This window comes from Marasmius oreades, chromosome 2 (assembly GCF_018924745.1).
Source record: "Marasmius oreades isolate 03SP1 chromosome 2, whole genome shotgun sequence".
In the NCBI taxonomy this organism is placed as follows: domain Eukaryota; kingdom Fungi; phylum Basidiomycota; class Agaricomycetes; order Agaricales; family Marasmiaceae; genus Marasmius; species Marasmius oreades.
This window is the reverse complement of record NC_057324.1, coordinates 2337635-2359658: the sequence shown is the minus strand read 5'-3', so window position 1 is coordinate 2359658 and position 22024 is coordinate 2337635. Positions and strand designations below refer to the sequence as shown.

Genomic DNA, 22024 nt, shown 5'->3' with positions numbered 1-22024 from the left:
CTTCCCTGAGCTGCCATCCTCGTACTCATTTCCAGCAGCCGTGATCCAGCTCGCTATTCCTCGTTTTTGAATTGTTGGATCGGCGAAGCCGAGAGTTCCATGTCGCCATCTTCTCTGTGTTTGGGGGTATCACTGGGATGAGATCGGTGCTCCAATACTTGCCGCTATGATGCTAGAGGCACCTCCGAACCAGTTCTTACCGTCAGACCCTCTGTCGGGACGCGAGCTACTAGCATTGAAATTCTGGACTAAGCTTGCTCCAAAACCAAAATTCCGTGACCGCTCAAGCTGACGTTTGACGCATTCCTCCTGCATTTCCTTTCGGTTCTGACTTGCTTCAGCGAGTTGACAATTAAGATACCAGATAACACTTTTGTTTGTCAAAGAGGGTCATCCTGCCTCAGTCTCTCAGGCAGAAGATGTGTTATGGGGCCCGTTTTAGCAAGGATTTCTACACGACCTGTTAGTACAACGCTTATTAGGAACAAGAACGACTGAGGACACGCTTTTCGAGTGCTTCCATGTCTCTCAATCTGTCAGCACATCGACTGAGAATAAGGCGAGATTGAGTCAATTTCGTCCTCGTTCGTGATTCGACATTCAAGTACGGTTTGCATGCTTGAGCTGCTCTTAGTCAACAACGGACTTGTGTAATTCTTCCAAACTATTTACAATACTTTCCGAATCCGTCATCCGGATAGTGTCCGACGGGGTCTGTCCAGGTGGGGTTACGATGACTGGACACCACGTGGCTTGATGTGAAATGAATGGTATAAAAGGGCCGGTCCACGCAATTTTCTTTTTCCTTTCACACCCTCCACGACTGCAGCTTCCAGAGCTGGTTCAATTTGTGTTACCCTACATTGTGAACTATTCAGTAGTCCAAGAGGAAGAAGGAAAGATGGACCTTGTTTGAGGCAGACTGCTGGTTTGCGTGGCTGCCTGTCATAGTTTTGAGTCCAACAGTTCCATGTTAATTATTATTCCTGTCAGTATAGATGCATACAAATGTTCAACGTTCAACGTTCAGTCTTTACAGCCAGTCACAAATATCACAGAATTATCTTTCGTTCACTTTCAACAGCTCCAATGTTTCGCAAATACAGCCTTCGGCGATATCGTTCATTATTGCAACATCCAGTCGTACCTAGTATCGATTCCGAAGTCAGTTGAAACTTGAAACGTTTCTAGTACCCCGTTACTCACGGCAGCAATCGTCAACGTCATTCATTACAATTCGACAAGTCGCGATACGTGATAGGTCCATTATATGTTGCTCTCCAACGAACGCGCAGTTTATCAATGTGATGGTGGTGATGGGGTCAAGGTGATGCTGATCTGACGAGCCACCCATCAAACGGCTACGCGCCAGACGAACCAAAGTTGAACCTGTGATTTGCCCACACCACCGCAAATCTAAGATCTTCAAGTGTGCACAGAGCGCCTCCGGACCACAGAATGCATTAAGAACTTCATCAGAGATGTCGCTCTCGTGAAGTCGAAGTGTCTGCAACGTCGGAAGATGAGAGAAACAAGCTAGGAAGTGATTCTCCGAAAGATCAATGTCGCGGAGCTCTAGATGTTCTATTGGTGGACAGGCCGACTCGATGAATTGCAGGACGGTTCTCCCAAAGGACTCGACTACATACCCTAAGGGTTCAGTTGAAGACCTCAGGTGTAAATTGACTAAAGATGGTGTCCTGATGTAAGGGAGGAAGCCAAAAATATCAGGGTTGCTGGTGATGGTTAAAGTATGGAGAGAAGGAATAATAATAGACCTCTGCTCGTCAACGTCGTCTCTGAACACTCGCTGGGGGTCACTTGAGATCGAAATTGCCAGATGGTGGAGAAGGGGCAGCTGCTCGAGGATGTTCAAAAGAACGGCGTTAGATAGCACTGCGGATATGGTGGAAGAGGGAAAGTGTAAGGTCAGATCAGCGATGGAAGAGGGTAGTGGGGTAGCTGATGATAAAACATTCCTGCTGATAGTGACGGCTCGAAGCTGGGATGCATTTTGAAAACAGTCTGACAAATCAGCCAGCTCAACCCCGTCGAAAATTTGATTCCCATCTTGAAAAGTCACAAAATCGTCGAGTATAGCGAGGTCTAGTTCTCGAAGTTGCGGGAAGGAACTGGTGTTACAACGACCTAGGATGACATTGGCATGGTCGATCCAATGTGATATAATCCTCAGGCTCCTCCACCGTCTAGAATCCTCTAATAAGAGGTTGACCACGGGTGAGAGCATTTCAGCTGTAGAGGTCTCGTTACGCAAGTCGAGGGTGATGTATAAAGGTGCGCTGTCCGATCTTTGCAGCCAAAACGAGGCTCGGCGATAGGGATCGACGTTGTTCGCTTCGATGTAAAGATGGGACCACACCAAAGGTATCATAGAGGCTGCCCGCCATTGTCTGCACACATGAGAAGCCGTCAATGGAAACCGCGTCCATCCATCCCTTGCACAGAACTGGAATATTGAGGCAAGAATCTCCTGAGGTAGACGTCGAGCCAACGAAATTGAGCCCTGATACAAACCAATCCTTTCCCGATGTTTTGTTTGCTTGAACCGAAGCCGACATATCTCTCGCATTAGGCCGTCGATTTGAACGTCTATCCCCGCGATTGCAGACTCTTCTTCGCATATTGCTTCCTTGATACGAGCGAACTCCTCGTCTGTGGGAAGGTCTCCGATAGATTCCATTCAGTTGAATTATCTGGAAGAATAGTCAGTCTTAAAAAGTCCCATTTACCTTACTCGCCTACCTACATGTGACGAATAAGCCGAAGATTACATAATTTAGTTGCCGGAACCCGACTTTTCTTCTCACCGGAATTTACTTTAGCGCTCTGCTCTCCTCCAAACACCATCACGCGCACGCGTCAGTAGTGGAAAGTAAAGGTGTGCTTACCAGCCTTCCTGCTCTCTTCTAGTGATGATTCAGAGTGGAATCACGACCAACCTGTTCTCAAGGAGCTCTGGGTTGTGACGATGACCAAAAATGTTCGAGATACTGCTGACGGTTCCTTCCATACGGCTCTCGTTCAATGTGATCTGATCTTTTCCTCCACGTATTAAAGGAACCACATTGTTCTTATGGACCCAAGAAAAGCCCGCGATCCTCGTCTCAGTCGTGTTGACCCCCGTTTGCAACGTCTTCAGAATGAAGCTTCATCTACACCGTCACTTGCACCACCACCCGAACAAACGCCGCCGACGGACCTAAGCTCAGCGGAAATCTCTTCTCAATCATTACAGGTGACAGCCGGCTTAGATAAATCACCGACGACAACAGTAATGGATGGCGAACCGCGAACATACAAACTTAGACCTCTTTTCTGTGTGGTCTGCGCGAGTAATCAGGTAATCAATCTCTTAAACTCTCTACTTCTGCCTCATTCTGCCCAGAACAGATCCATGGAAGGCCATAACGTCTTGGCGTACGCTTTCTTATCTCCTCCACCGTGTTCTCCCTCATCATGCTGTGAAGTAAAGCAGGATTACGGGTGGTGTCCTCGGGAACTGGAACAGCAGTCAGGCTGCCAGGACCCTCGATAGATAAACCGAATATCTATGCATTCGGGACGCCTTACACTACCATTTATGAAGAGTTGAGCTCGAAAGATCACCGATTGTGAGTAGTAGTCTTCAACTTGATGCGTTCTCTCCTTCAATCTTGGATAGGTATACTGCAAATGGTCTGCTTCAAATGCTTGATCGAAATAGGCATATAAAAACGGCCCCTGAACGTTGGCAGGAAAGCAAAACTGCTGTCGATGTCGTCATAACATGCGAAGAAAGGTGTTTTGACATAGTTTGCGATGGTAAGCTTGAATCCTTGGGTCTCAGCCGACACCACTCATTCGGTCTTGATACAGATCTGTTGGGACGAGGTGGCGAGTTCAATAGACCGGTTCACATAATCAATGTCGAAATAAAAGATAATCATGAAGAGGCATTGATTGCTGGGAAAGCAATCCTCGACCTTGCCACCGCGGTGAGTCCTTGTTCTTTATTGTGCTTAATTGTTCTGTAACTCGTCGTAAGTAGATCGACGCAGCTCAGGATCTTGACGAGGAAATCGGAAGTATCTTGGAAACGCAACAGCAAAAACACCCCCATAGCCTCTTACACGTAGTAGGGTTTTATTGACCGTTTCTGGATGTATTTTAGATTGTACTTGACATAATTATTATGGTAAATCCAAGTGTGTGCCGATAGAAAACAAACTCAAACATCGACGCGCGTCGCGTCACTGCGTCTGCCTTCACAGGCTCAACTCAAACACATCCTTACGGGCGACTCTTATAGAAAATGGCGAACACAGGAGGTGGTGCATACAGGTTGGTTTTATTTCCACTGGCAGAATTGCATCTTATTACGGTGTAGTTACTCTCTTACAGTCTTCTCACCGAGCGGTAAGCTTGTTCAAATTGAACATGCTCTTGCAGCTGTATCGCAGGGGACGACGAGTCTTGGGATCAAAGGTGTGCCGTCAACTGGTTCAAAAAGCAGCTCGATACTGACTGATCTACTACCCAGCATCAAATGGAATCGTCATTGCAACCGAGAAGAAAACCTCATCCATATTGATTGACGATCTAATGCTCGAGAAAGTTGCTGTAGTCTGCCCTAACATAGGGATAGTCTACTCTGGAATGGGACCCGACTTTCGCGTCTTAATTACACGGGCACGGAAAAGTGCTCAAGCTTACTGGAAGATGTATGGCGAATACCCTCCAACACGCATTCTTACACAGGAAATCGCAAACGTGATGCAACAAGCTACACAATCCGGGTAATTCGACGTCCGAAATAATGATGTTTGTGACTGACTGACTTGTAACCGAATAGAGGAGTGCGTCCCTACGGTGTTTCGCTTTTGGTTGCTGGATGGGATGGCACCCGGGGGCAGCAATTATTCCAAGTCGACCCTTCTGGGTCCTTCTGGGCTTGGAAGGCTAGTGCTATTGGAAAGAATATGGTCAACGCGAAAACATTTTTGGAGAAGAGGTGGGGCAATTCACTTCCGTGGAACAAGGACCGCGATAACTAATCCCCGAGCAGGTACAACGACGATATTAGCTTGGAGGATGCTATACATACGGCGTTATTGACGCTCAAGGAGGGTTTTGAGGGCCAAATGACCGAGAAGACAATTGAAATCGGCATCATCAGTGTCCCGAGCACCGCAGAGCGAGAGGAACCGACGTCAGCGGCAACAGGGAGACCCAAAGCTACCTTTAGGAAGTTGACGGAGGAAGAGATAAAGGATTATCTGGCACTGTAGGTGGCTGTAGTAGGCCAGCGACCGTGTACTTCTGGAAATGTAAAAGTTGAATATTACTCGACCTACGTAAAGGCCGGCCCAATCGTTTATCCTCCTGCAAGCCATGTTGTTTACTCCGAGGCCTTTGAAAACCGCACTGGTTCACTGGTTCATGTGCTTGGTTGACGACAGATCTCCGAGTGAGAGAATGTAGTACGTCTTTCACACTGAATTCGGTATGTACAACCGAACTGAATACTCCGTAAGTGTTTCCGGGCTCCTTATCCGTCCTGAACGCTCTCAAAAACCCTGGGCTTGCAGGTACGTTGAAGATCACTATCGGTTTCAAGGCACCTAGCAGCCGGACTCAGATGGACTTGAGCACTGACTCGTTCAAGTTGGGCGCTGGGAACCGTCGACCTTTTCCCACAGTAACATAATGCGGTTTCTTCTCGCCCCTCCGGCTGTTGGTTTAAGGAAACCTAACTAGTCACCGGGAAGGGGTTTCTTGCGCTCCATGCTTGTTTCCTCTGCTTGATCGCTATCTCCCCGAGTCAAAGGCGGAATCTTCAACCTCAGACTGCAAACGGCGAATGGTCACGGTGGCCAGCTGCAGCGCAGTAGAATTTTACAGCTTTTGCTAGGCCGTTTTAACTCTAGTTTGTTGCATCATTGATGTTTTGAATCAATGCTCAATTCAAGTCGATTGATTCATGATGGTCAAGACCAAGGCCACCCCTTTCCAAGATTCAAAGCAATGGTCTCGCTGGACCTTTTACGCTGTAATCCATCAATCACCCTTCACAGCATAAGTTACGAACAGGATCGTGGCCTCAACTCCTGGCATTTTATATTTATGTAAGTTCTCATCTTCTTTTCCTCAACAAATGCATTCTACAGATTGATACCAACCCACGCAAAACTTCGAACTACACATAGTTATGCAACGATCTATTAGGCGCCGGTGACTTCATCGTGTTCTCGTGTGCACTCTTTTAGTTATCGTCGGACCTCTAGGTGACTATATTATCAAATGTCGCATCGGTTTGAGATCAAGCTGACGAACGGATTTGTTTAATTAAGTACTCCTGCTTGCCCTGAAACAACTCAAAGCGCCAGCCCCGTTCAGATTGAAGGCTGTCCCGCACGTGCCATTGGATCTCGATATGAAGAGGTTGTTTTAAAATCTGCCTATTCGTGCTCTCCTCTCATATAAAGCGCCAACGCTCGCTCTGCAGTTGTTCATTCTTACCATGTCCCCCTCTTTAGATTCCTCCGCTTTAGCCATTAGGCGTAGAAGAGCTCCGATGGCCTGTCGAAATTGTAGGAAGCGGAAAATCAAGGTAAAAATAAGCGTACTTCTCTTTCGGTTTTATGCCGCTCACAGAATCCTTTCAAGTGTGTCACCAACGAAGACCCCCCCCATAATCCATGCGAAAGATGTACGAGGAAAGGTCTCCATTGTGAATACGTTGCAGTCGGAGATGAAACCCCCCCATCTAGCCCAAACGGGCCCCCACCGAATTCGCCGCCACATTCCACAACAGTGAGTTTTACGTTGTTCTAACAAGGGCTCCCGCTCATAGGCGATGTAGGGCCAAGCATATTACGGTTTACACTCTCAGCAGCACCAGCAATCACATGCTTCCCTCTACCCTACGACACATAGTGGCCTCCCTTCGATACCACGGTCATTGAACCCAACATGGAATAGCCCATCTATGTCCTATGGGGTCGATATGCCCGCGAACTACTCTTACTCTGGGACTCCATCCCAAACACAGGCTTGGCCGCAAACCTACAACTCGTCTTCATATCCGTCGCCTTTCCATGCTCAAACATCATATCCCGGTTATTCCCAACCACAGCCGCCTGGAACGATACCCGGCCAGACGTATCAACCCGCTATGTACGGCCACAATCAACGGTGAGCAAAGACCGCCTGCATCCGTACTCCACGTCCGATTGATTCTCTTTGACAGGACTTATTGCGTATGCAATGGGCCGTGCATCTGCGGTCGAGGAGTACAAGGATGACATCTTACTGCTGGCTGGCATGCTTTGACACTCACGTCCGTACGGTTTAGTTCGCCGCGCACCGGACCATATCCATTCTCGTTTTCGTTCCAGACGGCACTCCTAATTATGGCTCGCAACTGTACCTCATATTGGACGATGTACGGCCTGGTGCCACATATCCTCGTAATCACTTTATAATATGATCATCGTATACAATCTTACAGACGACTGCGCGGTTACTGCGTACTTTAGACAACATGGCAGTTCTGGTGTTCCCACGTCAAACAAAGAGTGACCCACTTGCATCCATTACGTCGACGGTCGACGTAGGCCTCCACTCACTTGCTACTTATGGGCGCATTCGAGCGCTGCTTGTTGATTGTTACCCATCATTGCGAGCGTTCTTGCATACATTTCATCGTCAACAAACGCAAGCTATCGTACAAACGCTCTAGTTACCCCCGACATCAACGCAAATTGTGCGTATACGCAGTTACTTACACGGTTACACGGTTACTTTCTGATTTCGAATTACAGTGGCCATTCCAACTTCTCGCCAATGTTCCAGTGCACGGCTTTAACGGACGTGTATTCCTCCAGTGCGTAGCTGCCAAGTTCACGACCTGAATAATGGGTGACTAAGTGTCCACTCCACTTGCCACAAACACCGTGCTCACCGATACCCGACTGTTTCTTCCCACCAAATGGAACATTGTTCGCCAGGATATTGTACTGGTTTACCCATACCTAATGGTCAAAGGAAGAAACCACGGTGATGAGTTCCTCTTTTCCTCCGAGATGATGTCGGGATACAAGGGCTTACCGTTCCAGCTTCTAGTTTCGAGGAGACCCTCATGCACTGGCTTGCATCAGCTAGTACACAAAAACGAGATGTTTGTCACACAAAGGGGGATCAATACTGATATCTTACTGGAATGAAGTCCTGCGCCCAAACCGTATGTGGTAGCATTCGCCAAAGCACTGAAAATAGTTCAACAGCAGCCGATGGTCGGAAATATTCTGCCGACTCACCATCCCTCTTCTTCTGTCTTAAAGGGTGCCACACAAAGAACGGGACCGAAAATCTGAAACATTTGTTCGCCATCAACAAACTCATGTTCTGTTGAATTCCCACTTGCCTCCTCCTTAACCTGGAATAATACAGTATCGGTCCTAAACAAGCGATATCGGGATTTGGAATCAGTCGAGAATGACTTACGATTTTCATATCGGGACGAACGTCCGCAAAGACTGGAGGACGGTCAGGGTTGTACTAGAAGAAGAAACAGAATGGAACGAACTAGTGGGGTCAACATAGAAGCCCTTCGTGCTCCTCTTTTCTCCGCCAAGGACGACTTTAGCACCCTCGGATTTTCCAGATTCGATATATCCCCAGACGCGGTCGTACTGAACTTTGGAAACCTGCGCGCCTCAAATTCACGAGAGTTCAAACCCGTCAAAACCATGCAAGCTTACGACAGGACCACCAGTAGATTTTTCATCGAAACCGTCGCCGATGATCGTAGATTTGACCTTGTTAACCAGGACTTGTAGGAACTGGCCATATATTGATTCTTGCACGTACACTCGAGATCCAGCTGTACAATCTTGACCCGTATTGTAGCAGATCCCTAGTGCCACCCAGTTGGCAGCTGTTCACAATAAATTTAGCGCTCATTTTAAGCAATGAACATAATAATGTTGATAGGAATGGTGCAAAAAAAGAACTGCCGGACACCTTGATCCAAATCCGCAGATTCAAATATTAGCTGCGGCGACTTCCCGCCAAGCTCTAAAGATACCTACGACGATGTAACATCGCGATTAGGCCAAAACGATCAGGGTGTCCATGGACCCACACCTTTTTGAGATTTGATTTGGCGGCAGCCTCCATGATTTTTCTACCAGTAATGGTAGAGCCGGTGAACGCGATCTTGTCCACATCGAGATGGGAGGCTATAGCGGCACCTCCGACCGACCCCAGTGATGGAACCGTGTTTACGACACCACGCGGAAAACCGGCTTCTTTGATGAGCTCGCTCAATTTCTACGTTCATCGCGCCTCAACGGGACATGAGAAATACCGACAGGAAGGTAGGCTACTCACAAGGGCGGTAAGAGGTGTATTTTCTGATGGCTTCATAACAATAGTGCAACCGACAGCTAGTGCTGGTGCGACTTTCCACGCCCTGCAGATGGTGGTTGTACGTGAGTCTTGAACTGAATGAAGTTCGGTTCTTCACAAACAACATACCACATATTAATGGGGTAGTTCCAAGGAATGCTAATTTTTTTTACCCCAGTGAGCCCGATCCGATCGAACACTACCAGAGTATGAAGAACGAACATTTGTCCACAAACGCCAATAGGTTCATGGCGCGTAAAGGCGAACTTGATCTGATTATCAATTTCGATAGTCTATGTTGAAATGATCAGATGATCCGCACGACCCTCTGAGAACAGGAAACACCATACCTGGCCAGTTATCTGGATGGTAAGTGAGCACATGAGAACTGTAATGAAAGCTTCCCAGAGTCAATCGTCACCTTGTCGGCCCATCCAGCGTAGTAACGAAGACATTGTATAGTATCTCCAATATCAAAATCTCTGCAACGGAATCAGAGGGCACCTTTTCTCAATGTGCAATATCTTACTTCGCGATCCTCACAGGCTTTCCATTATTAAGTGTTTCGAGTTCTGCGAGCTCTTGTGCATCTCGTTCTATGAGATCGGCAAGTTTATGGATCAGTTTGGCGCGCTCAAAACCATTTACATTCTTTCCCCATGTTGTGTTAAAGGCCTCCCTAGCGGCTTGAACGGCTTTGTCGATATCCTTAGGAGATGCTTTACGATAACTATGAGAAGGTGTGATATATATCAACAAGAATAGATCGACGAACCTGCAACGACTTCGCAAATGAGCTCCTCGGTCGATGGGTTGTAGCACCTGATATTGCAGGGATCGTCAATGAAAGACCTATCGCTTTGCTTATCGTACGAACGGGATTGTATCCTTCGAATCCACAGATGCAACGAATTCGTTATTGATGAAAAGACCGGTTGGAACAGAGATTTCCTTGCTTAGTGCAGGAACTTTGACAGAAGCACCTTGAGTCATTGTTGGTGGAGAATGGTGGAAGGAAACGAGCTTGGAATTGTCGTTGGCATTATTAATTGTGGACACTCGTCATGAGGGCAGAACTCTCGCGCTAATCAATCAGGGTATTTGTCACACGACACGCGATACTGTCACAGCCCGAACAGTCGGATTTGTCCGCATCCGAGTCCACCCGCCAAATTCTCATCTTCGCCTTCGACCTTCACGACCAAGGTATTTCTTTCCAACTCGTTCACGAGCAATCTTACCCAAAACTTTCCTAGTTCATCATGCTCACCACTCTCTCTCGCTCAGTCATTCGAAGCCCCCTCTCCCGTTCCTTCCGAACCAGGTAAGGCTTAGGCTATGTCCAGCACGACAGAACAATTGATCTGGCTTTTCCCTAGCGCTCCATCTTGCTCGGCTGCCCACGGCGGATACCACGTATGTATAACTGGTTTCTCTCGGATTCGAGCAACTCCTGAACAATCATTCGTTTCAAGCACCTTCCCTTTAGCTGGCCCCACACTCCCTCTTCTCGCAAGATCTTTGGAGCAAGCATAGTCGCTTTCCTCGGCTTAGGATTTGCTGTTCCCTTCTTAGCCGCTAGATATCAGCTGTACGTTATCGACAACTCTCACCACAGACCCTTCTCTGACCCTCTTACAGTAACAAAACTTTGGCCAGTACATCCGAGTAATCGCCACCTTTTATTATGGCTCTAGAGCATCGGATGGAATTCTAGATATACGTGTATTGTTCAATAATTTTTCTATTTGATAGAGAATAGACGAGAAACGATGGATTGTATGGCCTCGACTACAAACTCTAAAACACAACGTCGCCCTCCTCGAAACCGGCGAGGACATCTGTAAGATGCCTTTCTTGGGCAGGTTCCAGCTTTGCTTTTACTACTGACCAGCAATCACAAGTTCTTAGGAGGAAATCGGGGTCCCCCTCTATCGCGTTCAATGCGAACACGGACGCTAATCTTGCGGCCGTGGCCGCATTAATGTCCCGTGCGCTTGCCAGTACCACACCATGCACCAAAACTGTCGAGCAATTAGAGACAAGATAATTCAGTTAAGTCTATTGAGCCTACCTAAACATTCAGCTCCTTCCCTCAAAATCTTGAACTGCTGACATCCTTTGCCCTGAATTAATTCAAGAATCACCTTAGTTGGATGATGATAGAGTGTTTGAAGAGTGATGTGCTCATCATAAAAGGGCCTGAGCACTTTGTTGAAAAAATTATTTGTGCCGACAGGAGAGAAATTGTCGGAGATGTACAGTGCCCCAATAATGGATTCCACAATATCTGCTAGTGGCTGAGAGCCTTGATTAATTACCTGAGGTTAATGCGGGAAGAAAAGTACCTTTGGTGGCTCAATATCACACCAATACTGGCCAGAAGATATCCCATCCTTTGCGGCACGCAGCCGCTCTCCACTCTCTTTCTCTTGCAAGGCAATCACGTACGTCTTAATTCCACTCATGAGCGGGGTCCCCTCAAATCTCAAGTAGCGATAAAGTCCAGAGCGCACACCGATAGCCGCCAGAGTAGAGTTGCTGACCATTGCACTCTAGTAAAGTTCGGTAATATGGTGCCTAAGTCCTAAAATGACACGCCAAGTAACAGGTTAAATCAAATCACCTTTAATATCGTCAGAGCCCCGGGGGTCAATTGTGGGTTTCGATCAAAAATGTGTCGAACCACCACTGAATAACATCGGTGTCAATTGCCACATTGCAAGCCAAGGGGGGACTCACTGAACTCCAAGATGGCATCTCCGATGAACTCGAGTCTGTTGTAAGGGTCTACTTCGCGGTTTGCTTTGGTGACGTGGGTCTATAGTAACGATCAGCGAACAAGATGGGTCGTTTATGTGGTCCACAGCGACCTTGAGAAAATTACGAACCAAAGCCTGGGCAAGTAGATGAGGCCGTCTAAATTGGTGACCCACGATAGCTTCGAGTTCATGAATTGGTATCCATGTTGACGTTGGTTGAACAGGGAGGGGATTTTGATCTGCTATCCTCCCAAAATCGGACCACTGTTCAATTCCATGTATAGGTAACGTCAAAGCTTTTGCAGTCCTCAAAGCGACTTCGGGACCGCCGGAAATGTAAGCCGCTCCTATTATAGCCTCAACAACGTCTGCAATAGCCTAACGCGTATGTCTGAGAACTTCAATGTTGGTCATTGAACGAGTAAAGAGGCAATGACCTTATCACCCAACCAATGCACGTCCCGGTCGGCCGCGCGTTGTTTGTTCTTCCCTCTCTTCTTTTTCTTGTGTGAACCCGCCTCTCCGTGATCTGTCGACTGGCTGGGTATGGAGGGAACTGTAACTTTAGATACCTTGTTCACTGTCGCGGTGATTGCAACCAGACTACTCTGCGGAGTTTTATTGGCATCAGATACAGTCTCAACAGTGAAATTCGAAGGCGGCCAATTTTTTAGTGTAAATAACCGGGAATGGATATAAGCGGGGAGTCCTACGGAGAGAGCAGACTCAAACAACGATCTGTTACTAATGATGTCTTGCCTGGCTTGATGCATGTGGCCTCCGTCCTGATTCGGTTGTGTTGCAAAGACGTAAATCGAGCTCAAATATTTGATGAAAGAGTCGCCTAACCAGAATGTAAGCTCCAATACGGATGAAGAGACCGGAGAATGCCGATAACTACCCAGAATTTCCAAACGTTCGTAGTCGTATTCGATCTCTGCGGATGGCGCCGCCAGCGCCATATGAAGGAGAGTGTCGGATAGTGCGTGATTGAATAGCCTTGCGTTAAGTTCCTTTACGAGCAAGTACTCCTCCATTCTTTGCAGAATGCAAGGAAGGAGAAAGACCGAACGCATAGTGCTATCAGAAGGCTCGTGAGATCTGAGTGAATCGCCAACGCACAAAAAAGTCCACCTTGCAGGTATGGTACACTTAGCACATACTTCTGGAATAAAAACTGCAAAAGAGTCAGCGTTTATCATGGTGAAGTTTTCAGATACACACGTCGAAGACTAGACCGGTCGACTTGGGGCTCGCGGGTCGTTGGATTCAGGCGGTCTAAGAATCCGGGGAAGGAAGTAACCTCAACCAGAGCTTGAGTGTTATCTTTCAGTCCGTTAAATCCACGGCGATGAGCTTTGAAAAACTCTAGGAAGCTTTCATATTCCGTGTTCCCCTGTAAGGAAGAACATGAACAAGGTATACCTTGCACTATGGCATGTTACGCACCGGTACAGAATTTGGAGGTCGGCTCAGTGGATTCAGATCAGGCCGTACTTGTACGACTTGGTAACGTCTTGTAAACTCAGTCCAGCGATCCATAAGGATTGCATCGGAGACATCGGCCATGACAACGTCGGACGCTCCGAACTTTAATGGTATCGCATAATTGCGAGCAGCGACTGAAGCTAGGTCCCAGGGTATAGCCTTAGAGACGTCGGGAAGACTGTAGCATTTGTTAGATGATTTGAACACAATCGAATCCCAAACGACAGGAGCAAAAAAATATGGAACGCTGTCGGCGGAACACGAGTATGGTTTATTTCGTACATATCTCCATATTCGTATAGAATAAGACAACAGGATTTCTAGCTGTTGGTGATCGATTCTGAGTGGCTCAGCTTTGATAAGTTGTACCGACGTCGCTATCCCGTTGAAAAAAGCTCTGAACTCCGGAAATTCAGGTAAAGGCTGAGGACAGCAAAGCAGCATTGGACTGTGATATGGATAGGAAGTGCTTTTGGGTAGGTTTATGATGAGTGGGAAGAGGCGGTCGATACGGGGATGAGAACAGTTTTTCCAAAATTCTGGTGCCTTCTTAGGGTATGTTCTGGTTCCTGGAAAGACCTCGCCCAGTGGTGCAAGGGTATCGGACATGACGCGAATGTCCCGGAGGTGTTTTCCAGAGGATGGAAAGAAACGGTAGTCCAATAGTCCGGCGTTGAAAAGGGCGAGGCATGCGAAATAACTGGCCTCACGCCTCCCAATAGCTTTGGAGTTATATGGCGAGGACCAAGCGTTCACCACTGAGAAACCTGGAAGGACCACCCTGCAGCGAGACATGCGGCATTTCCCATTGTTTTCATGTTCGGCGACTTCGTCGAACTCAAAAAGAGGCACGTATCTGGCGGTATGACGAAAAAATGTCGACGAGAAGCGATACAAAGCTACGGAGGCATTCCTGATCGTTAAGGCGCCATTAGTGACAGGGTCCCGGATCGTCCGCTCATCCTCATCCTCATCCTCGCTGTCTGAAATATAGGTGTCAACGGGATCTTTGGTGTCGGGAGGAACAGAACTTTCAGGTGCGTGCCGAAGGATCGCAGCCCACCTTCGGACATAGGGAGCGGGGCGCGAAATTCGAGACAATATTCTACGATGTTTGGCGTTCCCTGTTTCTACCATGTATACTATTTGACCTTTCTCACGGAGCCGCGCATGTGCCAGTGCTCGGGAAATTTGACTATCAAATAAGTCGTAACTGGAAGGGATTTGGTCAGTCCTAGGTAATGATTGCACGGATACACGCACTAGATGATCACAGTGGCTTGAGGCAGTTCCAAATCTTCAAAAGATCTTGTGGCAATTGCCAAGTTGTACGTACCACGGTCTAGCTGCTCAACTAACTAAACTCATGTGTGAGTAGTGATGACAGAAATGGTAAAAGAATGTACCCCAGCGGCAGCCGTCAAAGAATGGCCATGGACCATGGTGACCGGTCGTAAGAGACCCAGATTCCGATCGAGCGACTGAATCAGTGCTGTCAATGCCAGCGCAACAATTCGTCGACGAACTGGCCAAACGCCAATTAGCTCATAGGATAGAGATATGGCAGCCGCTCACCAAAAACAATCCCACGGAATTCCTCCCCGCGCGATCCACAGGCTTTGAGTATCTGAAACAGTTTTACTGCCTTCAAACTCAGGTTGAAGTGAATGGAATTCAGGGAAGCATCCGCAGACTTGACGGGCTCGTCCGTGACAATATTCCGGAGCTCCCACTCCTTGTTGGAAGGAGAGGCTGGCTGACATTTGCTATTATCCAAAAAGGCATGCTTCCAAACCCAATTGGCAGCCCACGGGCCCACCTCGGCCAAGGCATAGCCGGAAGTTACCATTATCCGTCGAGCATCATTCCCGGTAGGGTCCAAAGAGCGTATGCGAGCCAACAAAGGAGTATTATGTTGAAATGCAGAGGGGTCGTAAAGGGCGGTGGTTTCAGCGGGAGTGGGAAAACATAAGCATTCCTCCCGGTATGAATCAGATAACCCATAAACCACGGATTGTAGTTCCCATTCTAACTTTAGAATGCTGAAATCTCGTCTGGAGCAAACATCAGCTGCGGAAATTAGTATCGCGAGAACATGAGGTCGTGTTTCGAAAGGCAGAGACCGGTAATACTCCCGTAGAAACTTGGTAACGGTCAATCGAAGATTCGCTCCCGAGTTGGTTTGACAGATGAGCGCCATAGAGTACACTTGTTCAAGAGACAATGCCCTCATCTCGAGTGCAGTGAGCAAGGCCTGGCCACAGGAATAAGCAAAAGGGACTGGAAATGGATAAGTCTCTTACTTCCGACGAAATGAGAATATGGTGGGGGTTCGTCAGTAATTGATATCTGTTATCATCGAGGGCGGCACGAAGAGAGAAGTTCAGGTTTGGAAATTCCTCTTTTAACCCAAGAGCTATGTGTTCTGACGCCTCTTGGTCACTACGAGAATAATGAGGCAGGACGGACAGCTAAAGTTGGGAAACTCACTCAGCTACGATTAACGATATCGGTGGTCCCGACATCCTTTGTTGTTGGGTGAGAACCATATATCGCTGAACGGCGACGATGGCATCTAAGAACACTCTAAGCCGCAAGAAAACAGACGGTAACTTGGCTGAAACCTTTAAGAGAACGAAAGGAAAGAATTGCTGCAAAATGGTGAGAAAAGGAGTGATGCTAACAATGAGAGAAACTTGCTATTTTCCTCTGTAACCCTCTTTATGATATCGGGTTCTAAAAAGACAGGTTCTTCATAGCTCGACTTTGAATGCTCGCCATGCCATCTGGCCTTCTTGAGTGCACATCCAAACGAGACCCCCTCTGGTCCAGACTTCCTTTTCATCAAATGTGCAGGTAAGGGAGTTCCGGTCGTATCTGTGGAAGATCCTCCTACGGGAGGAACAGTTGCAATGCTCTCAGGGCTGAATACACTGGCCCCGGTTCCACCGCGCAGAGATTGATCTTCCCCACCATGCTGGTCAGAAGTATCTGTTCTCCACCTCTGTTTCCAAATATTTAACATTCTGTGTGCGGAATGACTAGTGCACGTGTTTAGTTGTGGAGTTACAGAGAGTTACGTGACGTGACCTGTCGTGACTATACAACTCTCATGCAACGCACTCATGCTACGCCACAGAATCTTATCTATCCCTAGTCATGTTAGGATACAACCATGGTCCAGTTCTTGAAGAATTAATTGACAGGCTCGATAGCGCTCTGCGCTCCCCCTCACCGAGCAAACGACAATCTTTGCCTCCCGATCCATGTCTCCTCGATCGTCTGCCTTCGACTTGTAGGTGTTTAACCTCATTCGTATCATCACTTTTACAAAGTTCACCTTGAGCTTTCATCCAGCGAGAAGCAGAAGATTCTATATCTAAGGCTGAATTGAAACAATTACGACGGACTCCTACGCCCCCATCTCCTCAAGCCGAAGATCATGAGGATGCTGAGGAACAAGAAGTCATGGACACCGACCTCTCTAAACGACGGGGAAGCGATGTTTCGACGACGTCTTCCGCCTCAACGCGATCACCAAAGCAACCACTTAGTAAACACGAAGAGGACCAGAAGGCGATTGGCTCTTGGAAAGACCCTCAGGTTCGAAGGTCATACCTCCCACGACCGTAACGTCTCTCAGTCGCAGTTTCCTGCAGCCATTTGAAGTTCTACGTGCAGTTGAACAGAAGAACATAGTCTATCTGATGGAAATACGTGATAAAGCTTTCCACGTTGGTTCATCATCCAACTCTATCCCATAGTTCTCCTCACATATCGTTCTAGCTTCTGTTGCGTAAATGGGGGGATGCCACCCCCTTATTGCACGCGATGCGAATAGGCACCTCTCATAGAGAAGTTGCAATCGTTCTCTTGGGCGCATTTAGCCGGTACATCAACCATCTTGATGAGTCGGACCTGCGAAAACCCAAGACGAAGACATTACTGAAAGCTTTGAGTGAGTGGTTGTTTCCTTCAATACTGTTCTAACATTACCCATAGGGACGAATCTTAAACTTGCCATCGATTATGGACTATCAAGCTCACAAAGTGATCTCACTGCTTCATTCATGCAAACCCTCATTATGTCGGAAGGTGACAAATGGGTCTCCGACCAAACCTTGAACGTATCTCTTGCTCTAAGAGCGGGGACATCTGGTGAGCCGGTCCGTATCGCAGAGACAAGCGTTCGAAGATATGCCACAAAAGAGTTGGGGAAAGCTGAATTGATTGCCACATTGGAGGACTAGTAAGTTTTTGTTTGACATTGATGGCTTCGCTGACAATTCGCCAGCGTCGCCAATGCCACTGTTGACTTATTGATGATGGCAGCTTGGTCTATCGCATTGCATTCGATAACAGGCGAACCAATACCAGTAGGTCATATCACGTCGTCAAACGAGTTAAAATTTGAGCTCTGGAAGATATCTTATTTTGCTAGAGATGATCGTGTTTATAAGGCATTCGTGGAGCGTCTGGATAAAGACGAAAGTGCGATTCGCCATAAATGCACAAGGCGTCTTCGATGGCAATTCCGCGTCCTTCGAGCAGTCCTGGAGGGACGGAATATAACATATAGAGTATGTTTCGCCTTATTCGCCTTAGCACAATCTCATGAAAGTCATTTGCAGCGACGTGTTGAGCTTTTGGCCGGAGAATTAGATTCCGGTGGCGGCGTGTAAGAGGGATTATCTTTTTCTATTTCTTTCTTTCTTTTTTGTTTGTACTGTGATGACCATCATCTTGAAACAGGATGCTGAATGAACTACACAACTCAGAGTGTCTTTTGAATATTCTTTCGTCTCTGGTGCTCGTAAAAAGGTGCCCTACTGATTCCAGAATACAAGCAGTAGCAGGCGTATTATCGAGCAGATATTAATCCGTGCATTTGAGGACTCCCGCGTGGATCCTGGCGCATTCGCTCGTGAAGGTGTCCGACTGGTTCCAGACGGCTACCTGTGGCTGGCGTATGATCGAGCAGACAACTAGTAATTATATCGGTCGAATTATTCATAGTTTAGAACTGCTGGAACGACAGCGAATACGCAATATACGATTTCCCATCTCATATCAAATAACGTCTCAAGTCTTTCCACCAAACGAAAAGCCCACAAATGACTAGATTCAAAAACGCAGGTCCCAAGTCCAGTTGAACAATGGTATAGATCCAAAGGGTGATCAAAGGAGGGGCCTGAAATCAGATGAGCCATTGCATCTCCTTAACCCAACAATAGACGTACCTGGCGGATGTTCACTGTGAACGAGCTTCGAGCCAGTATGTACAGTAGTCGAGGGCCGACACAAACAGAGAGCAGGAACATTAGGAACTTTGTTCTTCGATTATCCTGGTGACGTTTAGCTACACAGGGCCCTCGTCAGATACCGCACCGAGCGGTATATCTATATCATCGATACGTACTATAGAACACGAACAGACCCAGAACTGGAAGGAAACGTCAATAAGGAAAGGACCACGACCATCTCGACGCACTTGGAACCCCGGATGCCATCCTTCCTGCAAACTCCTTCAAAGGCGGATATTCGCCGTACTGGTTGTGTATAATACTGCGATGGAACAAAGTCGCGTTTGAAGTAAGGACGAATTAAGATAGAGACCTACTGACACGTCCATTACCAAGAGTAGAGTAGAAAATGGGATAATGTAGAGGGTAGCATCTAATATCTCGTTCGCCAAGGGTGCCTCTTCTTCTAGTAGTGTTTTTTGTTTGGGTGCTTCAGGGATTTTGCTGAGGATCCCGGATTGATTGACGAGACGCCATTGTTCATCCTCAGGCATTTCTTGTGCTGGAGTAGACTCTAAAGGTTTTTCTTGCCTTCGGCGATCCATGAGCGGAGGGGAACACAGTAACAGTACAGGTACTTATGTAATACAGCGGCAGTTCCGATTTCGAGGACTACGCTCTCTGGTGCCGTTGCTAAATGGCAGATGCAAATGAATTGCTCCGACTTTTGCAAGCTCACGGCGAGCAATTCATGACCTCTTTCTCCAGCCATCCCGCCCGCTCTAATATTAAAGCTCAACCTAGCGACACGCCACATTCCTCAGACGAGGGATCTGAATGGGGAGGGATCGACCAAAGTTCACAAGAAGAGGAGCAGGATTCATTAGGTGACGCGCCGTCATATCCCTACTTTATCTGGCTCTTTTCTCAATCCACCAGCTCAGATGAATACTCGGACTACAACGATGACGAATTCGTCCAAGGAAGTTCGACTGCTCCCCACGTTGTTATCCATTCAGAACCGAAGGCAGAAAAATCCAAAGATCATGCTAATGGAAAACTATTCATGGTTCTGTCGGCTTTTCCTATTCTACACCGCTGGCTTATCAAGCTCTTCTAGTCCCCAAGAATTTCGAAACTTAGGAGCGACAAAATAGCTGAACGGAAAATAACCGATGAGCACGAAACCGATGAACGGTAAGTTTGTTCCCAGTATGTTTGAGACCGCTCCAGGTGGGATTTTAACGTGAAGATAGGTCGAATATTGAGAACGATGCGTTATTGTATCGTTTGGTCCACACCAAACTGCTCTCCGGATCGTTAAGCTCCGATCTTGAACTCACTCATGCTCAACGTCAGAAGGCTCTCTCTGGACGCGTTCTGGAGCTTTCCGGGTCAGCGAAGCTTGGTCGAGGCGAAAAAACAGTCCGAAATGAGGAACATAACAAAGCGTCCAAACGAGTACGCGAAGGATTACTAAGTAAAGAAAAGCAACGCCGCAAAGCTCGGCTCGAGGAGGTTCTTCCTGCTCTGGATTAGCTGCTTCACTTTGGCCTCATTTGTTTCTATAGGCCAAGAATCTGGGAAACTATCACCCTAAGCTCAAAAGACTATTCGAAGACTCTCGCATAGAAAAGAAGCCCCAAAAACGTCAGAGAGGACTCCAAATGGGGATCGGTCATTTCAGTGGAGGTACTCTGAAACTCAGTAGGGATGAAATCGATATGGTTCACGGCCAGTCGAGTAGGCAGAAACGTAGTCGCCTGCACGGTCGAAGATAGAGATTCCAGTTCAATCGGGAAAGGGAACATCATACATACGTGATCATACTTAGGCTTCCTTCATCTGTGATTACGACCTATTGTTTAAACTTGCCGTGTTTCTCATGGTCATGCCCGTTTCTTTCCATTGTAATTCCTTCACGTGTGTTAGTGCTTGTGTCGTTTTCGAGATACTTTCAGCGAGAGAAGATATGGAGAGGGGATCGATGATAACCCCAAGAGAGGGATTTGAAAGAGAATCTAGTCGATGCGACAAGGATAACAAGGTGTTTTCGAGCGAGGTTGCACAGACGTCCAAGGTTGAACTTGAGGTCACTTGAGAACCGGCATGTGAATCCTTCATGGATGTAGCATTTGGGAAGACCGACGGTGTAAAGACAACCGTTTCCCTTTTTGCCACGTCAATCTCAGCGGATAGCTGGCGGAGTTATGATAATTTAATGTTCAGAACGACTTGTAGAAACACTCACTGTGGTCCTAAGGTTCGAGGTTTCAGGATGTGGGGTCACTTCGAGAAGGTCCTCGGTAGAAACAGGGACTAATCGTTCTCTTCCAGCCCGATCACATTCTGTGGTGTACACGCCGCCACAGATGACACATTCCTGGGTAAAAGCTGAAGCTGAAGACAGTGTCGTGTGACTGGGACGTACCTTTCTCGTATCTTTCTCTCCTCCTGGCTTTGGAGGGCGCACGAGAGGTACACCGAAACATTGGTTATTGGGACATTCCTCGGCTAACATTACCCATCCTTTGAGTAAACGGTTTCCGATTTCCGCTGATGCCCTGTCTGATTGTTCACGACGCCGTACGCTTTCTGGGGTTTCTGGAGGAAGATCAAATGTCGGCGAACTTGGCTCACTAGACAGTTCTGTGGGAGGTGTGGAAGGTCGAGATCTTGAAAGTGCTGAGCTCGATGATGTCTCCGATTGGGAGCGAGAAGCTGACAGTCCGAGTCAGTGAGATGGGTCAAACGAGTAGACTGGTTAGGAAGAGAGTTACATTCAGGATTCTCTTGACAGTTTGCACAGAAGTGGACGACAGGTGTTACGCCGTTAGGTGAACGCATGAGGGGTACTTTACAACCTTTCGTAGTACAGGGAATATCTGTAAGGACCTAGTGCATCATCAGAGTAAAATACATGGTGCCTCATTGCGGACTTACCCATCCTTTGAGCATGAATTCCCCCAGGCGACTCGATACATCGGTGATCAACATGACAGCAAGACGCGCCGCGCCGTGAGACTCATAATCGGCCGTGAATGTTGCCACGACCGCATTTGTGTCATTGTTAGCCTTCTTCTTTGGTTATCCCTCTATGCGATTTCTGCCCGAGTCTCT

At 47.5% G+C, this 22024-nt stretch overlaps 11 protein-coding genes across 14 annotated transcripts; 6 read left to right on the top strand and 5 right to left on the bottom strand.

Annotated features, from left to right (window-relative positions):
* Positions 1-813: 813 nt before the first annotated feature.
* Positions 814-2738, bottom strand: E1B28_004452 (uncharacterized protein). Its single transcript, XM_043148932.1, has 2 exons — positions 1207-2738; positions 814-1147 (listed from the first exon to the last, which is right to left on the bottom strand). Exons 1-2 carry the CDS (start codon positions 2699-2701, stop codon positions 1053-1055), a joined length of 1590 nt encoding a protein of 529 aa, XP_043013534.1. The 5' UTR covers positions 2702-2738; the 3' UTR covers positions 814-1052.
* A 109-nt stretch (positions 2739-2847) lies between these two features.
* On the top strand, positions 2848-4205 carry SSU72 (RNA polymerase II subunit A C-terminal domain phosphatase). Its single transcript, XM_043148931.1, has 5 exons — positions 2848-3438; positions 3489-3632; positions 3683-3822; positions 3877-3995; positions 4049-4205. Exons 1-5 carry the CDS (start codon positions 3095-3097, stop codon positions 4148-4150), a joined length of 849 nt encoding a protein of 282 aa, XP_043013533.1. The 5' UTR covers positions 2848-3094; the 3' UTR covers positions 4151-4205.
* A 107-nt stretch (positions 4206-4312) lies between these two features.
* On the top strand, positions 4313-5288 carry PCA2 (putative proteasome subunit alpha type-2; the record flags this gene model as incomplete). Its single annotated transcript, XM_043148930.1, has 5 exons — positions 4313-4341; positions 4388-4485; positions 4541-4796; positions 4853-5011; positions 5066-5288. The coding sequence occupies 5 exons, from the start codon at positions 4313-4315 to the stop codon at positions 5286-5288; spliced, it is 765 nt and encodes a 254-aa protein (XP_043013532.1).
* Positions 5289-5680: 392 nt separating this feature from the next.
* E1B28_004449 (uncharacterized protein) lies at positions 5681-7515 on the top strand. Its single transcript, XM_043148929.1, has 6 exons — positions 5681-6125; positions 6207-6284; positions 6351-6610; positions 6667-6813; positions 6863-7194; positions 7250-7515. The coding sequence occupies exons 3-6, from the start codon at positions 6521-6523 to the stop codon at positions 7302-7304; spliced, it is 624 nt and encodes a 207-aa protein (XP_043013531.1). The 5' UTR covers positions 5681-6125; positions 6207-6284; positions 6351-6520; the 3' UTR covers positions 7305-7515.
* A 137-nt stretch (positions 7516-7652) lies between these two features.
* Positions 7653-10490, bottom strand: E1B28_004448 (uncharacterized protein). The gene is made up of 19 exons (XM_043148928.1): positions 10289-10490; positions 10187-10233; positions 9941-10130; positions 9833-9893; positions 9762-9773; positions 9634-9704; positions 9541-9570; positions 9394-9475; positions 9148-9333; positions 9025-9088; positions 8763-8938; positions 8588-8708; positions 8506-8537; positions 8426-8437; positions 8319-8371; positions 8218-8267; positions 8110-8159; positions 7964-8033; positions 7653-7909 (listed from the first exon to the last, which is right to left on the bottom strand). Exons 1-19 carry the CDS (start codon positions 10402-10404, stop codon positions 7818-7820), a joined length of 1515 nt encoding a protein of 504 aa, XP_043013530.1. The 5' UTR covers positions 10405-10490; the 3' UTR covers positions 7653-7817.
* A 78-nt stretch (positions 10491-10568) lies between these two features.
* E1B28_004447 (uncharacterized protein) lies at positions 10569-11202 on the top strand. The gene is made up of 5 exons (XM_043148927.1): positions 10569-10617; positions 10668-10735; positions 10791-10827; positions 10887-11002; positions 11053-11202. Exons 2-5 carry the CDS (start codon positions 10674-10676, stop codon positions 11081-11083), a joined length of 246 nt encoding a protein of 81 aa, XP_043013529.1. The 5' UTR covers positions 10569-10617; positions 10668-10673; the 3' UTR covers positions 11084-11202.
* Positions 11184-16733, bottom strand: E1B28_004446 (uncharacterized protein). Its single transcript, XM_043148926.1, has 18 exons — positions 16362-16733; positions 16286-16312; positions 16152-16236; positions 15965-16103; positions 15237-15915; positions 15068-15186; positions 14925-15019; positions 13623-14874; positions 13398-13569; positions 13308-13350; positions 13075-13253; positions 12611-13017; positions 12303-12551; positions 12154-12232; positions 12038-12102; positions 11760-11966; positions 11486-11711; positions 11184-11435 (listed from the first exon to the last, which is right to left on the bottom strand). The coding sequence occupies exons 1-18, from the start codon at positions 16684-16686 to the stop codon at positions 11212-11214; spliced, it is 4572 nt and encodes a 1523-aa protein (XP_043013528.1). The 5' UTR covers positions 16687-16733; the 3' UTR covers positions 11184-11211.
* Positions 16734-16756: 23 nt separating this feature from the next.
* On the top strand, positions 16757-18656 carry E1B28_004445 (uncharacterized protein). Of its 4 annotated transcripts, XM_043148924.1 has the most exons (9): positions 16757-16956; positions 17008-17264; positions 17321-17395; positions 17448-17619; positions 17664-17910; positions 17956-18037; positions 18086-18241; positions 18293-18339; positions 18414-18656. In XM_043148924.1, exons 1-9 carry the CDS (start codon positions 16821-16823, stop codon positions 18538-18540), a joined length of 1299 nt encoding a protein of 432 aa, XP_043013526.1. In that variant the 5' UTR covers positions 16757-16820; the 3' UTR covers positions 18541-18656. The 4 variants fall into 4 exon arrangements, with proteins under 4 accessions (XP_043013526.1, XP_043013524.1, XP_043013525.1 ...); XM_043148922.1 differs by having other exon boundaries at positions 17019-17264; positions 18293-18656; XM_043148923.1 differs by having other exon boundaries at positions 18293-18656.
* On the bottom strand, positions 18657-19535 carry E1B28_004444 (uncharacterized protein). The gene is made up of 5 exons (XM_043148921.1): positions 19286-19535; positions 19153-19226; positions 19081-19104; positions 18902-19020; positions 18657-18852 (listed from the first exon to the last, which is right to left on the bottom strand). The coding sequence occupies exons 1-5, from the start codon at positions 19507-19509 to the stop codon at positions 18727-18729; spliced, it is 567 nt and encodes a 188-aa protein (XP_043013523.1). The 5' UTR covers positions 19510-19535; the 3' UTR covers positions 18657-18726.
* A 17-nt stretch (positions 19536-19552) lies between these two features.
* E1B28_004443 (uncharacterized protein) lies at positions 19553-20685 on the top strand (the record flags this gene model as incomplete). Its single annotated transcript, XM_043148920.1, has 5 exons — positions 19553-19791; positions 19849-19973; positions 20025-20101; positions 20161-20422; positions 20476-20685. Exons 1-5 carry the CDS (start codon positions 19602-19604, stop codon positions 20683-20685), a joined length of 864 nt encoding a protein of 287 aa, XP_043013522.1. The 5' UTR covers positions 19553-19601.
* On the bottom strand, positions 20595-21917 carry E1B28_004442 (uncharacterized protein). Its single transcript, XM_043148919.1, has 6 exons — positions 21848-21917; positions 21685-21799; positions 21336-21625; positions 21156-21287; positions 20725-21103; positions 20595-20667 (listed from the first exon to the last, which is right to left on the bottom strand). Exons 1-5 carry the CDS (start codon positions 21899-21901, stop codon positions 20756-20758), a joined length of 939 nt encoding a protein of 312 aa, XP_043013521.1. The 5' UTR covers positions 21902-21917; the 3' UTR covers positions 20595-20667; positions 20725-20755.
* Positions 21918-22024: the final 107 nt, after the last annotated feature.

Coding starts and splice junctions, on each gene's coding strand:
- SSU72 (XM_043148931.1), top strand. CDS start 3,095: ATGGACCCAAGAAAAGCCCGCGATCCTCGTCTCAGTCGTGTTGACCCC. Junction 3,439..3,488: donor GAAGGCCATAACGTCTTGGC/GTACGCTTTCTT, acceptor CATGCTGTGAAG/TAAAGCAGGATTACGGGTGG. Junction 3,823..3,876: donor TTTTGACATAGTTTGCGATG/GTAAGCTTGAAT, acceptor GTCTTGATACAG/ATCTGTTGGGACGAGGTGGC.
- E1B28_004446 (XM_043148926.1), bottom strand. CDS start 16,686: ATGTTAAATATTTGGAAACAGAGGTGGAGAACAGATACTTCTGACCAG. Junction 14,875..14,924: donor CAAGCCACTGTGATCATCTA/GTGCGTGTATCC, acceptor AATCCCTTCCAG/TTACGACTTATTTGATAGTC. Junction 13,254..13,307: donor AAGTGTACCATACCTGCAAG/GTGGACTTTTTT, acceptor GCCTTCTGATAG/CACTATGCGTTCGGTCTTTC.
- E1B28_004448 (XM_043148928.1), bottom strand. CDS start 10,404: ATGACTCAAGGTGCTTCTGTCAAAGTTCCTGCACTAAGCAAGGAAATC. Junction 9,476..9,540: donor AACTACCCCATTAATATGTG/GTATGTTGTTTG, acceptor CACCATCTGCAG/GGCGTGGAAAGTCGCACCAG. Junction 8,939..9,024: donor ATCTGCGGATTTGGATCAAG/GTGTCCGGCAGT, acceptor TATTGTGAACAG/CTGCCAACTGGGTGGCACTA.
- E1B28_004444 (XM_043148921.1), bottom strand. CDS start 19,509: ATGGATCGCCGAAGGCAAGAAAAACCTTTAGAGTCTACTCCAGCACAA. Junction 19,105..19,152: donor GATGGCATCCGGGGTTCCAA/GTGCGTCGAGAT, acceptor GTTTCCTTCCAG/TTCTGGGTCTGTTCGTGTTC. Junction 19,021..19,080: donor GGGTCTGTTCGTGTTCTATA/GTACGTATCGAT, acceptor GGCCCTGTGTAG/CTAAACGTCACCAGGATAAT.
- E1B28_004445 (XM_043148924.1), top strand. CDS start 16,821: ATGTTAGGATACAACCATGGTCCAGTTCTTGAAGAATTAATTGACAGG. Junction 17,265..17,320: donor GCTCTTGGAAAGACCCTCAG/GTTCGAAGGTCA, acceptor AGTTTCCTGCAG/CCATTTGAAGTTCTACGTGC. Junction 17,620..17,663: donor GACATTACTGAAAGCTTTGA/GTGAGTGGTTGT, acceptor CATTACCCATAG/GGACGAATCTTAAACTTGCC.
- E1B28_004449 (XM_043148929.1), top strand. CDS start 6,521: ATGTCCCCCTCTTTAGATTCCTCCGCTTTAGCCATTAGGCGTAGAAGA. Junction 6,611..6,666: donor GTAGGAAGCGGAAAATCAAG/GTAAAAATAAGC, acceptor AATCCTTTCAAG/TGTGTCACCAACGAAGACCC. Junction 6,814..6,862: donor CGCCGCCACATTCCACAACA/GTGAGTTTTACG, acceptor TAGGCGATGTAG/GGCCAAGCATATTACGGTTT.
- E1B28_004452 (XM_043148932.1), bottom strand. CDS start 2,701: ATGGAATCTATCGGAGACCTTCCCACAGACGAGGAGTTCGCTCGTATC. Junction 1,148..1,206: donor TGACGTTGACGATTGCTGCC/GTGAGTAACGGG, acceptor AATCGATACTAG/GTACGACTGGATGTTGCAAT.
- E1B28_004447 (XM_043148927.1), top strand. CDS start 10,674: ATGCTCACCACTCTCTCTCGCTCAGTCATTCGAAGCCCCCTCTCCCGT. Junction 10,736..10,790: donor TCCCGTTCCTTCCGAACCAG/GTAAGGCTTAGG, acceptor GCTTTTCCCTAG/CGCTCCATCTTGCTCGGCTG. Junction 10,828..10,886: donor CTGCCCACGGCGGATACCAC/GTATGTATAACT, acceptor ATTCGTTTCAAG/CACCTTCCCTTTAGCTGGCC.
- E1B28_004442 (XM_043148919.1), bottom strand. CDS start 21,901: ATGTTGATCACCGATGTATCGAGTCGCCTGGGGGAATTCATGCTCAAA. Junction 21,626..21,684: donor CTGTCAAGAGAATCCTGAAT/GTAACTCTCTTC, acceptor TCGGACTGTCAG/CTTCTCGCTCCCAATCGGAG. Junction 21,104..21,155: donor CCTCGAACCTTAGGACCACA/GTGAGTGTTTCT, acceptor TAACTCCGCCAG/CTATCCGCTGAGATTGACGT.